This window comes from Rhineura floridana, chromosome 5, assembly GCF_030035675.1.
Source record: "Rhineura floridana isolate rRhiFlo1 chromosome 5, rRhiFlo1.hap2, whole genome shotgun sequence".
Classification (NCBI taxonomy): Eukaryota; Metazoa; Chordata; class Lepidosauria; order Squamata; family Rhineuridae; genus Rhineura; species Rhineura floridana.
The window spans coordinates 139,578,697-139,595,426 of NC_084484.1; the positions used below are offsets into that span (position 1 = coordinate 139,578,697).

The 16,730-nt window shown below is 40.7% G+C and overlaps 2 protein-coding genes across 3 annotated transcripts in view; both read right to left on the minus strand.

Moving 5' to 3' along the window:
• Window positions 1-1,017: 1,017 nt before the first annotated feature.
• Window positions 1,018-3,837, minus strand: LOC133385365 (uncharacterized). Its single transcript, XM_061628231.1, has 2 exons — window positions 3,388-3,837; window positions 1,018-2,127 (listed from the first exon to the last, which is right to left on the minus strand). The coding sequence occupies exon 2, from the start codon at window positions 1,847-1,849 to the stop codon at window positions 1,226-1,228; it is 624 nt and encodes a 207-aa protein (XP_061484215.1). The 5' UTR covers window positions 1,850-2,127; window positions 3,388-3,837; the 3' UTR covers window positions 1,018-1,225.
• A 1,576-nt stretch (window positions 3,838-5,413) lies between these two features.
• The window catches only part of TBC1D23 (TBC1 domain family member 23), a 63,897-nt gene continuing 52,580 nt past the window's right edge, over window positions 5,414-16,730 (minus strand). Inside the window, exons 15-19 of one of the 2 annotated variants that reach the window (XM_061628227.1) lie at window positions 16,668-16,712; window positions 14,102-14,190; window positions 11,370-11,505; window positions 9,144-9,338; window positions 5,414-7,042 (exon numbers count right to left, since the gene is read on the minus strand). In XM_061628227.1, coding sequence (XP_061484211.1) covers window positions 6,961-7,042; window positions 9,144-9,338; window positions 11,370-11,505; window positions 14,102-14,190; window positions 16,668-16,712 — 547 coding nt within the window. In that variant the 3' untranslated portion in view covers window positions 5,414-6,960. The remainder of the gene's footprint in view (window positions 7,043-9,143; window positions 9,339-11,369; window positions 11,506-14,101; window positions 14,191-16,667; window positions 16,713-16,730) is intronic. The other variant, XM_061628229.1, reaches the window with a different exon arrangement.

The following is a 16,730-nucleotide window of genomic DNA, read 5'->3' on the forward strand; positions in this document are numbered from 1 at the left end:
GGCGACGGCCTTGTGAGCCCGCTTCCAAGGCATAGTCCAGCTAGCGCTCCATAGGGTTTCTTAGCTGTGTCTCCCCTTTAGGGAGAACGGATCTAGAGACGAGGCCCAGCCCTGGAGTGTCCACTGTTGGGATCTGAAGAAACTCCATGACATCAACTTCAATGACGTATAACTTGTCAGCCAGGGTCCTCCTTCTACAGGACTGCAAGGGATTGTTCCATTCCGCCAGGGCAGACCTGCGGACCAGAGCTGGAATGGGAGTTGTGAGACAGGGTGAAGCCCGTTCTGGATCTATGCCCATAGTAGCAGCCTTATCAACCCCCAGGCTTTCCACACCCAAGGTAGTCCTGACTCTCCTCAAGAGCGGGGGGTAGTCAGAAGGCTTGAAGAGGCGCTGCAGAAGAGGGTCAGGCTTCTGGTGCTCAGAGTCAGTGCTCCAACTCATCCGATGGGAGGTCATGGTCTTGTGGTTGGTCCTCGCGGACCCTGCCTCTCAATGCGTCAAAGGGACTTGGGGACAACTCCCCCTCCTCCTCTGGATAAGGGAGAGGCTCCGTCATGCGATGAGACTTGCTCCTAGCCTTTTGCGCCCCTGGAAGAAATCGACTCGGAGGAGCGGGTAGAGACTGTGGCTTGAAGAGAGTCGAAGCTGCTAGCCATGGAGCTAAAGAAGGCCTCCCTAAACTTCTTTTTTTTTTTTTACAATAATTTTTATTCAAATTTTCATAAAACATACAAAACAAAATCATAAAACATTCAAAGACAAAAAACAAAACAAAACAAAAATGATTAAACAAAAAAATAAAATGTTGACTTCCCATTTGTCGCAGATCAAATCAGTTATAGGTCTACAATATATAACAATCCTGTCTCTTAAATTATATTATAAAATCACTTTCCTCCAGTAGTTATCTTAATTAATCATCAAATCTCATAAACATTACTTTATTCTTTCCACAAAAAGTCAAAGAGAGGTTTCAATTCTTTAAGAAATATATCTATCAATTTTTCTCCAAATAAACATGTCGATTAATCCATCTCGTTAATAATAATAATCTTATTGTCATAACCATAGTCCAAATAAACATATCAATTAATCCATCTCATCAAAATCTGTTAGGTCCAATAATTTCAATAGCCATTATTCCATTATCCCTATTAATTCCATCTTCCATCTTCAATAGTCCTGTTAAGTCCAGTAATTTCAGTGTCCAATCTTCCATTATCAGTATTCCGTAATAATCTTGCTGTCATAGCCATAGTCATATAATAAGAGTCTGATGGGAATTTCCTCTCTCCCAAATATTTTCTTGCCATCAATTCTGAATAAGTTGCTGAAATATTGTTGTAAAGTCATATCTCTGTTCTTCTTTTTTACAAAATGCACTGGTTCATCTCTTGAGAGTTTTTCCATTGTCACATGGCTGCTGTTAGTTCCATAGATTTTCTCTATATCAAGCTCCATCACGTCATTCCAGTCCAGAAGATTATCCAAGCCATTGATAACTTTATCTCTAATACCTTCATTAATTTCTTCAGAGATAACGTTAAATTCCAAACAGTAGATTTTATTTCTAATATCCATAAACTCCAGATCTTTTTCCAATTCCACATTTGTTCCAATCTCCAGGGCTTGTATCTTCCCTTTATTTTTTCTTTTCTCATCTCTGATCTCATTCTCCTCTCTCACAGGATCCCCTATTTCTTTAAGCTCCTGCGTCATTTTGCTCAGTTCAATTTTCAGCTCCTTACTGCCCTGTCGCAGGGTTCGTTTCGTTATCTCAATCTCATCCATTATTTTCTGAAACATAATTACTTCCAGATTCTCAGCCACTTTCTTGATTGCCATTTTTTAAAACCACGAAAACAAAGCAAAACAAAAATAAAGAAGAACCACTTCTTATTTCAGCAACAATTGGGTTAATATTCCAGGCTTGATGACATCACAGTATAAACAGAGCAGCCTGCCTTATCTCTCTATGTTCAAGAATACAAAACAAATTTAGTTCCCAGCATCAAAACAGTTAGCGTCGTCGTGAAGAAGCAGATTCGTCAAAATCAATATAATGTTCCTCAGAATAGAAATCCCTCTTCTGTGTATATCTTTAGAATGCACTTCCAGGACAGCTTTTTGCAATAGAAACAGAGATAAGCTGTTAATTTCGTGAATAACAGAGAAGAGTTATAACTCACCCAGAAGCTCTTTAAAGCTGATTAAATTGACAAATCTCTTTTTGCTGCAACAATTTAAACCAAGTAAAAACAATAATAGAAAGAAGGGTGCTTGCCTGTTAGTCTGTTTTCTCTTTGAAGAAAAGATAAACGTATCGCATTAAACAGATAGAGCTTGTTCGGAAGTCCGTCCGGCATTGCTGGCTGGACCTTTTCTCATAAATTAATGAAATCCAGTCCTCCCAACAAAAACAGGCTTTTGAGGTTGATCTCTAGGTTTCTCCCTGCCCGGGAGAAATTTCATCAGTCAAAAAAAAAAATGTTCTGACTGATTTATATCTGAATAAGCTTCTTTTGAGGCGGGAGCCCGTCTCAAAAGCAGGCACAAGCGAAGTCACCCTTCCCGGAAGTCGGCCTCCCTAAACTTCTCTATGAAATCCTCCTTAAAATCCAGACGCCAGCCCCAGCTCGAAGTAGAATGGCTTGACAAGAGCGTTGAGCAAGCTGTTTGCTGGGACAGGCCACTAGATTCGCCATCTGAGGGCTCTACATTGGGTACGTTGCCTGACCCTGGCCCTAACGGGCCCTGAGGTTATGGGCTGTCTCGGGCACTAGGACCTGTGTCTGCTCCTGCTGCCCCATGTATCTAGCTCTGCTGGAGGGCTGACTAGAGGGTCCCTTGGACTCGCTGACCACTGTGGTGAGTCCCTTTCTGCTCTGCCCGGTACTGCAGTTGGTAAGGGGTGGCAGCATTATGTTTGAGTGCCAGCCAAGGCTTGCTCTGCCCTGTACTGCGATTGGTATGGGGTGGTAGCATGACATCTGAGTGCCAGTCAAGGCTTGCTTTGCCCAGTACCGCAATTGGTATGGGGTGGTAGCATATTATTTTTATTTATTTATTTAATTCAATTTTTATACCGCCCATAACAAGGCTCTCTGGGCGGTGTACATCAAATAAAAATATATATTTACATTCAATTCAAAAGCACCTAATCATCAAATCAACAGTTTAAACATACAACAAAAGTAAGATTAACCTAATAAACCCATATTAAATACAAATCAGAATTAGAAAGAAAAAAAAGATGGAACATATAACTATCTTTATAGACATTAAATACAAATACTAAAATACTAAAAATATTAAAATGCCTGGGCAAAGAGGAAGGTTTTCACCTGGCGCCGAAAAGATAGTAAAGTAGGTGCCAGGCGTACCTCGTCAGGAAGGGTGTTCCATAGTTCGGGGGCCGCTACCGAGAAGGCCCTCTTTCTTGTAGTCGCCTTCCGGGCGTCTTTCTGAGTAGGCACCTGGAGGAGGGCCTTCGATGTTGAGTGCAGTGTACGGGTAGGTTCATATCGGGAGAGACGTTCCATCAGGTATTGTGGGCCCGCGCAGTGTAAGGCTTTATAGGTTAAAACCAGCACCTTGAATCGGGTCCGGAAACATATAGGCAGCCAGTGCAAGCGGGCCAGAATCGGTGTCACATGTTCCGACCGCTTGGTCCCGGTTATTAATCTGGCCTCTGCATTCTGCACAAGCTGCAGTTTCCGAACTGTCTTCAAGGGCAGCCCCACGTATAGTGCGTTGCAGTAGTCCAATCTTGAGGTTACCAGAGCATGGACAACTGAAGCAAGATGTTCCCTGTCCAGATACGGGCGTAGCTGGGCCACCAGCCTAAGTTGGTAAAAAGCACTCCGTGCCACCGAGGCCACCTGTGCCTCAAGTGACAAGGACGGGTCCAGAAGGACTCCCAAGCTGCGCACCTGCTCCTTCAGGGGGAGTGTAACCTCATCCAGAACAGGTCGAACATCCAACTGGTCAGGGGATCCATTTACTAACAGCATCTCAGTCTTGTCTGGATTGAGCTTCAATTTAATATAATGTCTGAACGCTGGCAATGGTTCGTTCTGCCCAGTACCGCAACTGGTATGGGGTGGTAGCGTAACAGCTGAGTGCCAGTCCAGGCCTACTCTGCCCAGTACCACAATTGGTATGGGGTGGTAGCATAAAAAACTGACTGTTGGTCAAAGGCTTGTGGAGGCTTAGGATCCCAGGTATAAACAAGATCTGCTCTGCTCACTACCGTGATTGGTATGAGGTGGAGCTACATTATACAAAAAACTGACTTGAATTCTTCTTATTATTTTTGACCACGAGGGGGCGCTGCAGGCTGAGCAACCTATTCCTTCCCTGTTCCCCAAATGGGAAGTGGTTGCGGTGGTCCGCCAGCCAGCTGAAGGCTGGGGGAGGGGCGGAAGCAGCGGTCCCATTGAGCGGCTGCCTGCCAGTGGACCGGAAGGCAGAGCAGGCTGCGTGCAGTCATGCAGGACCCGCTGCCCGGCTGCATGGTCTGTGCGGCTGTGCTGGCCCCGCTGGGCCACCTAGTACCAGCGGGGTGCGAAGGACCTGCTGGCCAGCTGATTGTCGGGTTGCTACTGAGTGGCTGATGCCGCCGGAGGGAAGTCGTGACCTGCGTGGATCCCTGGCCGGCAGGTCCCAGGCAAGGACTGCAGCCTCAGCGAAGAGCAGGTCCCGCTGCCAGCTGCTCCCCAACAGCGGCTGCAGCCGCAACAGGGAGCACCGCTGCAGGAGAGGGGGCTGCCGCTGCTCTGCCCCGGTAGGGCCGCAGAGAAGCGAGGCAGCAAAGGCCGGTAAGGCCAGGCTGGGTCAGGCTCCCACACACGCTGCCTCAGTGGAGCCCAACAAAATGGCACCCGTTCACGCCAAAAACTTTAAATAACTTATAAAAAAGGAAAAATCCTTAAGGCTTAAAGGGGCTAAAAAAGGCTAAAAAGGGGGGAAGAATCTCCATCCCCGTTGCCCCTAAATAAAAGGGAATTTAACGCCTAGGAAAGAACTCACTTGGAGAGTAGTTCTCTGCTTTGGACCAGGACAGGAAATGAACTGGGGTCTGCAGGCCAGCGACGCCCCCCTCAGACTGCAAACATCAGCGCATTTCCTGTCCTTGGACCAGACGACAGACTACTACCCATGTGATGGACTGGCATCCAGGGAAAACTGCCTCTACTTTCCTCCAGTGGGAGCCTCACTGAAATTGAAGTCCTTTCCACAAACAGAAGGAATCCTTCTATTCAAGGAAAATCTGGATCCATCCTTCTTCATTTTTGCTTTTGTCGACAGTTACAAAAAAAACAATTCAGTGCATTTAAAAAAGCGCCATAAAACATTTAAATCCACAGAAATGACATGGTTGGAGCAAATATTTTTCGCCCACACGTGTTCAAATAGTACCGATTTATTTACAATTGCAGTTTATAAACAGTAACACAAACATCTTTACATTAACATTATGGGAAAAAATTGAAGTAGGCACAAACTGGAGGCTCTTCAGGAGATTTAATTTTGTTTTTAAGGAGACTAGAAGGGGAAAAACAATATGACAGCTCTGGGGCAGAATTATAAATACAGGAGGATTGGCAGAGGTGCAGTTCATGCAACGCATCTTCAATTACTTCTTATTTCGGTGGTGTTTGTGTAAATATTTTTTAAAAATGGGAGTTTCAGGATTAAGGTGCCATAACTTGATTTCTACTGAGAACATAACTTTAAAAAGCTGACTGTTATAAAGGTCAGCTTAATTTATTTTGTGATGATACAGCAATAGAACTTTATGGACTTGCAGATGTTCAGCTGCTGTTTTTGACACAGCACATTAGGAACCCCTGAAACTTCATTCCAAATAGTCTTGCAGGCTTTCACATCAACATGTATGGAACTTGCTCCAGGATGCGAAGTGCATTCGAGTCCCTCTTAAACATTTGGTCAATATGTGAAAGCTACAGATTTGCAGCAAAATCTTTTTAATTCTCAAGCACTGAAGACATTATTTCAAAAACTCAGCCCAACACATCTTAAAGAAAAAAATGACATGTCATACATAAAAATCATCGCAAATATGTAGCTCTGATCATTTTGCTTCACTTGCATGCAATACATCTTCAGCCTGCGCCAGACAGTTTCTGAAAAAAAACAGCCCAACAATTATGTTTGTATCCCCATCATTGCAGCCAGCTTCTGTATTCCATCACATGAAGCATGAACTCTGGTTTCAACTTTCACCCTGATGCTGACCGTAGCCCAATAGAAGCTTAGCTTTCATAACAACCCAACCACATACTTGTGAATATAGACTTTTCATTGCATCCAATGTCCTATTTCAAGTTTAATAATTTAACCACTTTTTTTTTAACCTGATAGCACACAGAAGACTTCGGAAATCAGTTACAGAGACACCTACTTTGGTGGACTACAATATTCTTTTTTGTTGGGTCCCAGTTTTTCCTAGTTCTAGTTCCTATCCTAAGTATTGTTGTAACTCGTTGATATTTCACCCAGCAGATCAAACTAAATACTCAGTGCTTAGGGTTTTAAAAAAATTGCTACTTTTCAATTTGTAATATTAGGAACTAACAGATTTCAAATACTTTCCTATGATCTTAGAAGTGCTGTGTGGCTTCAATACAATTGTTCAAATAGATCAAACCTTCTTCTTAAGAACAGGTAAGCTCCTCTAAACCTACTTGAAAAATACCTGACCTTTATAATAAAACAACTTTTGCAAATCCAAGGGTGTCAAAGAAAAATACTTAAAAATCTCTTCAAAATGTATAATTTACCCCTATTTTAAGCCTGCTACTCAGGCACTTCCATCAGTAAACTGAAAATGTCCTCTTAGGTTAGTATTCAACTGGCAAACAGTCATTTTAGGTCCATATACAGAATCTTGGTTGTCATTTTCTGTTATAATTGAAAAACAACTTTTCTTATTAGCTTTCCAGAGCATCCAGAACTTTCATAATCTGTTGTTTTATGGCTTTGGTAGCATCACCTGCATTTGGAATTAAGTACCTTAAGAAATGGAAAGAGAAAGACCATTTATTGACATACTGAACATATCACTGTTAATCAAAGAATGCAGATATTTGGTGTGTTTTAAAAAAATTTTTTGTGTTTTAAAATTTGTGTATTTGTTTTTATTGTTTTTAATTCCTGTAAACCACCCAGAGAGCTTCGGCTATGGGGCGGTATATAAATGTAATAAATAAATAAATTAAATAAAACAACAGGATTAAAATATTTTTTCATAATGATTAAAGTTTCTTCAAATAGCCATGCTAATCTTGTTTCCAGCTTTTATATGCTATGTGCAACATAACTATAATAGCCCAAGCACCTAGAACATCCTTATGTAAATGACTGTGTAATTCACACAACTGGTAGATTTTACTTCATCATTTCTTAATCTTACTGACAGATAATGGGTTAAATCCAAAGGAATCCTTTACTCATGGAATCGCTGTTCATGTACTGAAAAATGGATGGTTCATGTTCACTGTGTATGTCCGAAGGTGATGTTCTTCTTAAGCGAGTCAAAACAGGAAAACTGCTAAAGAACTTACTTATAACAGTACTAACAGCCTCATACCTGGCGTTGCTCAGGAATTCTAAAAAACCCAAAAAACCAGCACATTTTTAAAATCAGTGGTTAAACTCAAGGCAGTTTTGAAAGGTTCAGTCCACCATCTTGATTCCAAATGGCATCCAATCATTGATGAAAAATTGTTCCTTGATCTCAGAAACCATTATAAAAAATTTGCTTAGGACATCTTAAGAGATGTCTAATTGCACAGACAACTTTCCAAAATATATAGTAGCCATGCAAAAGCTTGTCGAAGTGTTTGGAGAACAACATCACTAACAGGTATTTTCTGCATGCTCACAGTTCCTTGGATCCAACCCATTGCATTAGGTGAGAAATAACAACTCTGTCCCATTGGAGACAGCTGTTTCATATGAACTAGTAATTGTGTAATGTTTGCAGCAATAATGGTCAAATAATAAACATGGTAATTTGCACAGGCTTTAATGTTTCCAGAAAACTAATTGGCCTAAAAGTCACAGAGACTGAAAGTTATTTTATTTATTTATTTAATTTATATCCCGCCTTTCCTCCAAAGAGCTGAAGATAGCATACATGGGTCTCCTCCTCCCCATTTTCATTTACCTTTGTTTGCTGAACGTGGCAGTCCAGGCAATGGAAGTGCAAGTTCTCCACAATGGAACAGTGTGCAATTGCTGCTAGTGGCTATTTTGTGATTCATACCAACTGGACAAAAATCATGTTAATGTCTTGCAAGATAAAGGAAGGTAAAATTCCAGTCACAATTGGTCTGAAGTACTTCACTTGGACACTCCAACACCTTTGTATCAAGCCTCAGGATATTTCATATATTTTAAACAGCAAACATACGCCAACGTTGTAAGAGAGAAAATTAAAAGGAACTTGTATCTTCAGATTACTACAGTTTCTTTGGACTTATCACTAACGGGGCATAAATAAGTGAAAACTGTTTCAAGTAAATTAAATGCAGGAAGTGAAACCTGGAAAAGCTGACTAAAATCCAAAGGCACATGAATATGCTGGAATTGTCACCCTTGCAGCAGGTCCCAGATCCTCACAGAAAAACCCTCAAATAGTTTGGCAAGGAGCCTGCTGAGAAGAAACAACTTCCAGTATGTGTCTTATATTGCTCTGTGAGTTGATCTTTCAGCACCTCTGGTGCCTTATCTCCACTTAAAAAAAAACTTGGGAAGTTTGGGACCTTTGATGAGAGAAGCTGCTAAATCTTACAAAAAGCCAGCACATATGCAGATGGAGCACTCAAGTTTCTCCATCATGATGACTACTAACTATGGAATAATAGTTTGTACACTGAGGTTGGTCTAATATGGCTGAGAAACATAGAGGCATTTTAAGTAAAAAAAAGGCAAAATAACCTTTCAGAGCACATATCTGGCATGGAATGCTAGGAGTGGCTCATTGCCTGTACCATGCTATTTACATTTCCTAAACATCATGGCTGATCTCAGAAAAAAGAGCATTGTAATTGACTGGAAAGTGTCATGTGTAGAAGGATCCAGAGCAAAACTACCACCACCACCATCTTACCTCTCAACTGCCAAAATCTCTATACCCGAAGTGGTGCTATTTCCATACTTGAAGGTTATTAATTCTGGATGTTTTTTCTTGGATGTGATTTTAACAACAGAGTTTAATGCCTGGCGAGACTGTATGTACGCAAATCCCTTTCGGGAGGGAATTTCCCTCAAACAATACATGTGTGTTGCAGTTACTAGAAGATGACTGTGAAAAAAGCAAAAAGAAAAGTTAATCAGAAAAGAGATTTTGGTCAGAAATAGAGAGGCTAGAATCCAACACTGAGCAAGCAGACATCCTCTTGCGCAATAGGACTTCACCTTCCTCTCCTCTTCCCTGCAAACCCCTGCACCCCCCCCCCAAATTTGCCCCAACCTCCTGGAGCAGAATTTGCAAATGTGCAAAGGACTGCAGTCAAGAGGAAAAGGAGAAGTCCCACTGTACAAACAGAAATCAGTTGCATGCATCCACAGGATATAACCCAGGGATGGGAAAAAATAGAAGAAAATAAGCAACAGTACAAATTTCCTGAAGTATTATACAGCCACAAGAGTGGCTGTATACTATAGTCAGCATGGATATTTCTCATTCTGCAATGTTACATTGAAAATACCCCCATGCCATTCTGATGCTTCCCATAAACTCATTTCAAAATAAGATCTTACAAAACTTATAGTCCTGAACTCAGAAACACTTGCTTAACAACCCTCTAAATTTTCATGGCAATACACGAAACACAGAGAATCAAGAGTTCAAAGTCTAAAAAGAGAGAGAGAAAAATCAGACCCCTGATGGACTTTTTTCTGTCAGTGGTCTCATAATTTGTTGAAATTAATTAAAAATCAGTCATGTTCACAGAGTACCTGTAATCCTATTACGGACCTTGCCCCATACTCTGACCTTCATCTTCTGAAGTTTAAAATTTTTAAAAATGCCTGGCTGATTTTTAATTAATTTAAGAAATTTAGCACTGAACTCAATGATAATGTCGGGCATGCTCAGTAAGAACCAACTGTCAGTGTTCTAAAAGCCAAACTCACAGCTGCTGGGCTTGCCTAATCAGGAGGCCACATCCACACCAGACCTTTATTTCACTTTAGACAGTCATGGCTTCCCCCACAGAATCCTGGAAAGTGTAGTCTGTGAAGGGTGCTGAGAGGAGACTCCTATTCCCCTGACAGAGCTCCAGTGACCAGAGTGGTTTAACAGTCAACCACTCTGATTGAAGCTCTGTGAGGGGAAAAGGGCATCTCCTAGCAACTCTTTCACTAACTACACTTCCCAGGATTCTTTGAGAGAACCCATGACTGGTGTGGATGTGGCCAGGGACAGCTTTGGTTTAAATTTGGTTGGGAGACTACATGTACCTGCTGTCGAATAAAAACTTGGGGGAAACCCTGAAAAAGAATGATACTGTTCACAATGTTTTCCTTTTGGGAAGGAAAGGGGCTTCCCCTCTGCCCAGTGCCCACCCACCCAATCTCCTCCCCTCCCCTTCCTGCCCTCCTCCTCCCCACACCCCTCCCCCAGGTTAGTTTCACCTTTCCCAAGTATGATTGCACAGGAGTAAACCCCACTGAACTCAAAAAGCATGCAAATGATCAAACCTGCCCTCCCCTCCTCCTCCCTCCTATCCCCTCTTGCCCCTTCCCTCTCCCTCCCTTCGCCTCCCCCCTGCATCTCCTTCCCCTCCCCTCCAGCCTGCTCCATTCATAGAAAACTTGGGGAAGGTCTATAACTCAGTGGTAGAGCATCTGCTTTGCATTCAGAAGGTCCTAGATACAATCCTCAGCATCTCCAGATAGGGATTGGAAAGATTATCTGCCTGAAATCCTAGACAGCCACTGCCTGTCAGTGTAGACAATACAGAGGTAGATGGACCAATGATCTCTTGGTATAAGGCAGCTTTCTAACTCAATGTTTAGCTTTTTTTCAAGAAGGTGAAAACCAAACTTAAGCATGCTTACTGTGATGCAAGTGCCACTGAGATCAATGGGACTCACTTCCTAGTGAATTTGGCTTGTATGTTGGACTCATTTTCAAGATGAGCATCATGCAGTTCTTCACAGTGAGATGACCAGAAAGAGTCACCTTGCAAAAGATGAGTACATGAATCTACAAAATTCTCTGGCATCTAAAAGGCAACAGCTGTCAATACTGATCTATCTTTATCATATATACTTAGGTACTTTTTATAATAAGAAAAAAATCAGCATATAATTATCAATCCATCAATACCTAGGAAACATATGCCCACTTTCTTTCACCTCATCACAGGTGAAATGATACTTTATATCTGGTTTATTTATCCAGGTCTGGATGTTGACAATCTCTTTTCGGTCATCATCTGACATTGAGGAGCTATCAATTTCATCTGTTTACAAAAGAAAGGAGTGATGTTAAATGGACAGACCATAGTCCCAAGCTTTTAAAATGCTACCAAATAATTTGAAAAATAATTTCCATGCTCTTATTTGAAATTTCTAAAATGAAGAGTACAGTACATCACTGAGCTTAAAAACAGTGGGTTGGTTTTTATGCTAGATTATGTTGATTAAAATCAATGTCAAGCTTGTCATTATTCACTTAAGTCACATTAATTTCAGTGGGTCTACTCTAAGCATGTCAAAATCTGGATCTAATCCTGTATCTATCACATAACTGAATTCTCACACTTCCATGCTTGTGTTTGCCTTTTTAAAAAGATGTTTTGTCCAAGCCTGAAAAAATGTTAGCCTTAAAAGCAGTTCAGAGATGTTGTTCTGAAAATTAACGTTAATGGTTAATGCTGCAGTGTCAAAAATAGGCCATTTTGCCCCAATTATATTACTTTTGTATTCTGTTTAAACTAATTATTTGCTATTATTAAAGTCATTGTTCATGTTAGCAGCAGGGCTGCAACAAAATTAAACAAGTTTTAATCAATTAATCAAGGAATTTAGGATGGTATCCAATGGTGACTGTCCATTGACAGAAGGTAATTTGTCAGAGGAATGAGGAGGGAGACCTCTAATCCTCTGGAGCAGATTCTGAGGGAGGGGGGAATCACCAAACTTTTCTTGCTTCCCTGTTCTGCTGATGGATTCTCTTCTGTCTGCAGATAGGGTGTGTGTGTCCCCAATGGTCTATTGATTAAATTTGTATAATACTTACATGTGGTTAAAAACAGTGTTTCTGAAGCAAGATGCATATTTTCTTTGTTTTTAATTATGCACGTGTCATAGCAGCTATCCACAGAACAGACATTAAAGAAAGAATGCCTCTTAACATGGGGCTTACCATCTACAGTTTTTAGTCTTAAAAACAATATATCTGTTTAAAGATCGGGCTGCCTGAATGTACAAAGAAAACAAAAGTAACAAATACAAAACACACACCAATAACAAAACAAGAAACAGAGGACAACTACCAACTATATGCATACAATTTTGTCCCATGGGTACCTAATCATGTAGCCTAAACTTCTAAGGATACTGCAGAGAGCTGTTGGGGAAGGTTCTCACTCTTAGCAAATACAATAAAGTTCTACCATGTAACGTAAAAAACATCCAGAGTTTCAATTCCGCGTTGAGATCACAAGTTATGAGTGTTTGTTATTTGTTACTTTTATTCTTTGTATATGCATAAAACCCAATAAAAATACATATTTCTAAAAATCTGCTTGCCTAATCAATTGGGAGCAATTCAATTGTTTTAATCAATTAAATGTTGCTTCCCTAGGTGGAGGAAGGAATTCAGTTATATTTATTATGATATTAAATAAGTAAGCATAATTATAAAGTGAACAAATTTACGACAGACATTTCACAATTTAAAAATCAACATTATTTGCACAACAGGATATTAAGAGCAAAGCCTGTTAACTCTTCTGCCATATCACCACATTTGGCATTTATTTAGTAGCAGCAGAGCAGTGGAATTACTCTGCCCCGCCTCCAAGAAGCAATTTCCTTATCCAATTTTTCCATCCTATTTTTGTGTCCTACTTGTCCTAAATAATACATTGCAATACATTGTCCTAAATAATAAATTGATCAATGCAACTGAAGAGTTCCAGCACTAGTGGAGTTTGATTGTAAAAACAGCTTCAAATACAGACCAGGCAGCTCTCATTCCTCAGTGATTGTAGATCACATATTTTGTTTTGCGATCAAAATGTTCAAACTGCTGGCCTCACAAATTCACTATTTGAATTGACAAAGATGGATTTTTCTTTGTTCACAAAAGCCATGTCCTATTTAAGATAATGAGAGAACCAAGGGCCATTCGATACCCTCTCCTCTTTCTTTTCACTGCTCTGATGTCAATATCATTTCCCCCCCTATTTGGCATGCACTGGTTGATACAGCCCTCTCCATGTGGGAAGTCTGGAGCAATTCCCTCACTACTGCACAGCCAGTAACAAAATCCTGATTTCTCTGAGCTCCTAATGGATTACAAACCAATTAAGCAGTGGAATCCTTGGAAACTTATCAGGGAGTTGTCAGTGAGGGAGTCAGTAATAGCAGACAAGCTTCCCCATCACTACAGATATTTGCCAAATACGCAGCAAAGTATTGGCTGTGATTCTGGTAGGTTGTGCTCTCACTTCAAGTGAAGCAATAGTAAAGCGCAACAGGTCTAGTCAGTGTCCCACATGGGCACTACTGGGAGGAAGGGTGGGATATAAATTTAATAAATAAATAATTTAATTAATAAATGAGCATGTGCCCTAGAATTCTTGGCAATGTGTCTGGGGTACGTTGCAGATGCCCTCAGCAAACTTCACCCTACAGAAAGAAACCTTTATCATAAGGTTAAAAGGATTCTATTTTGGCACAGTGACAAGTGCATTGAACTCAACAGATCGCAGAGTGAGTTCAGGCAGTAGTTGGAACATCTCTTTGGTAATATGTCCCTTGATTAAGCTACAAATTGGGACATGGAATTTATTTAAAGTGCATTTCAGATAGAAGCATTCTCTACTATACCAGTATCATATTCTTCTTCATCTCCAATGCTGAAAACTGGTTTCACACCGCGGTAAGGTTTTCCTACTCTGTCGCTGCTGCTCACATGTCTGTTGGCAAGGGAAGATCATAGGGAGAGGGAGAGAGAAAAAATCCGACACGTTAAAAAAGAATGAAAATGAAAAACAACTAGGATGACACCAAGATATTTCCCACAGCAGCATGCAACAGCAAAAAAATGTGAACCTGTGTGCGCAGCCAAAGAATTCCAGATGAAGGCTGCCAACCGTGAGAAAGCAGAGAGTGGCCAAAAGAAGCCACACTGAATTAGTGAAAGCAGGAAACAAGGCTATCTAATGGGCTGAAGTGTATTACACATTTGTGTAGTCCAGCTTGGAGAACCAGCTGCAGCTGCTCTCACATTACACCGCAGAGAACACACTCCTCTCTAACAAGTCAAAGAACTTGTGCTGGAAGTCAGAGGCATCTCTTTAAATATTTAGCCATGCTATTGGCTCAGTTTTTCTTTTTTAAAACACCCACAGCACAGCTTTGGTAGGATGGAAAACTGAGAATAAAATATTAGTTTGACTTAAGACTCATATTTGAGGAGTTCTTCTCATGGGACAGCACAACAGCCTCAGCAGGTACAGTAATAATGATGACATTTCCTCTATTCAATATTTCCCTTGATGCTTGATGATCTTTAGTCGAGTTACTAAAAATATAACTGGGTGTAGATAATGAATGGGATGTATAAGGAATCACATGTTTCAAACTTGTTACACATTATCTAAAAAATGATAGGGTTTAATATGCTTCATTTACATTTTCCTATGTTCTGTATTTGGAAACAAGTACGATTATGCACACATTTACATTCTGTTATTGAAATGACTAACAGAATAAGCTGAAATACTGTCAAGAGGAGTGGAACGGGGAGAAAGGTTTCTCCATCCCTGAAAGCAGATCTTAAGGTTTTTATTTTCTTGGAACATAAAGACATTAAAAGTAGACAGTAGCTGGGAAAGGGAATTGTTAAATGAGAAACAAACAAATGTGCTATCCAAATAAAGCAAGATTTGGAGTGCTCGTTAGTAACTTCAGACAATAAGCATCAGTAACACTGACAATGTTTACATGAAATGGGCGGTGTGATAGACAGGTATGATTATGGTATGTCTTACAACTAAACCATCTCCAGTATGGGTCACATGATTTGGTATTCAGAGTATTGTTTATAAACAGCAGCCTCTGGTCATAAATGCATTTTTGCTTGCAGCAGTTAAAAGCATCTCTTTAGCCTCCTATATAACTCCGGGTTCCGACTCATAGAGAGACCCGGAGGGTGGTGACAAGATCTAGGGCCTTCTCAGTGGTGGCCCCCGAACTGTGGAACAGTCTCCCCGAGGAGGTACGCTTGGCGCCGACACTGCTATCCTTTCGGCGCCAAGTTAAAACCTTCCTCTTTCCCCAATGCATTTTAACTTAAGCTATTGATTTTTCATTTGTTGTAATTGATTTTAGACTGTTTTATTGTTATATGTTTTTATTGTATTATATTGTGTATCTTAGTATTTTTGTTGTTCACCGCTCAGAGAGCTCTGCTAGTCGGGCAGTATAAAAGTTTAACAAATAATAATAATAAATAATAACTAAGTTTTTTAATACAAAGTTCCTTAGCAGCTCCCCACCCAACCCAACACACACACTCTCTCTCTTCAGGCTCCTTCATGGGTTTGGTGTAGACAATGCCTAGCCATGGATGGTTAGTAGTCATAGTTTGTTGCCACAAGTCTGCCTAAGATCCAAAATGTACAATTTAACTTGCTGTGCTAAGCCCTGAAAGATGCGCACAGGAAAACACCAGAAAGATCTTCTTGCCAAAATCAGAGACAAAAACTATAGTCCTTCACCACAATCTGCCACAAATGCAACACTTAACCATGGCTAACACAGGATATAGTTTGCAACCCAACTTTCACATCCTGGTTTGCGACCAGTTCTTCACCATGGTTTACACGTTCGAAAGTAACACCTCAAGCCATGTTTCAGGAAAATAAGCTACAGTTTAGTTTGCATAGTATATAATGGGTGCACGTTTCAGGATGCTTTAACTTTTCATCTGAACTGGAAAACTACAGTTGTCAGCTTTAGCCAGGATGTTAAACCAAGTCCAAGCCATGGTTTAATATCCTAGTTTGTTCCAAAACTGGAAGCTATGGTTTTCCAGTTCAGCTGAACCAGGAAACTGTGGTTAATCTGAGACTTCCATGGACTGTGGAGGACTGAAGGGGCTGTGCGTGCAGGGAGAAGGCTTGTGCATATCTCAGACTTGTGTTTGTCTTAGCATGTCTCAGAAGTGGGGAAATAAATATGGAAAAGTGCCAAATACAAATGAATATGAACAAATACTCTGCATACAGCTTCTGTCTCTAGTTTCTAAGACAACACTTGAAATGGTTTGGTAGCATGATGATAAAAATAGAGAGAGATTGTCAGTGTAACCAACGCTTACAAACATTGCAAAGTCATGCTAAAAAGGACAAAGGCAGGTTTACCCAGATGGCTCTACACAATGGCTTACCGCTGCAAACTTGGTCTCTCAGGCCAGGAAAGATTGAAAGAAAGTCTATAGCAAATTGGGCAG

Coding starts and splice junctions, on each gene's coding strand:
- LOC133385365 (XM_061628231.1), bottom strand. CDS start 1,849: ATGGCAATCAAGAAAGTGGCTGAGAATCTGGAAGTAATTATGTTTCAG.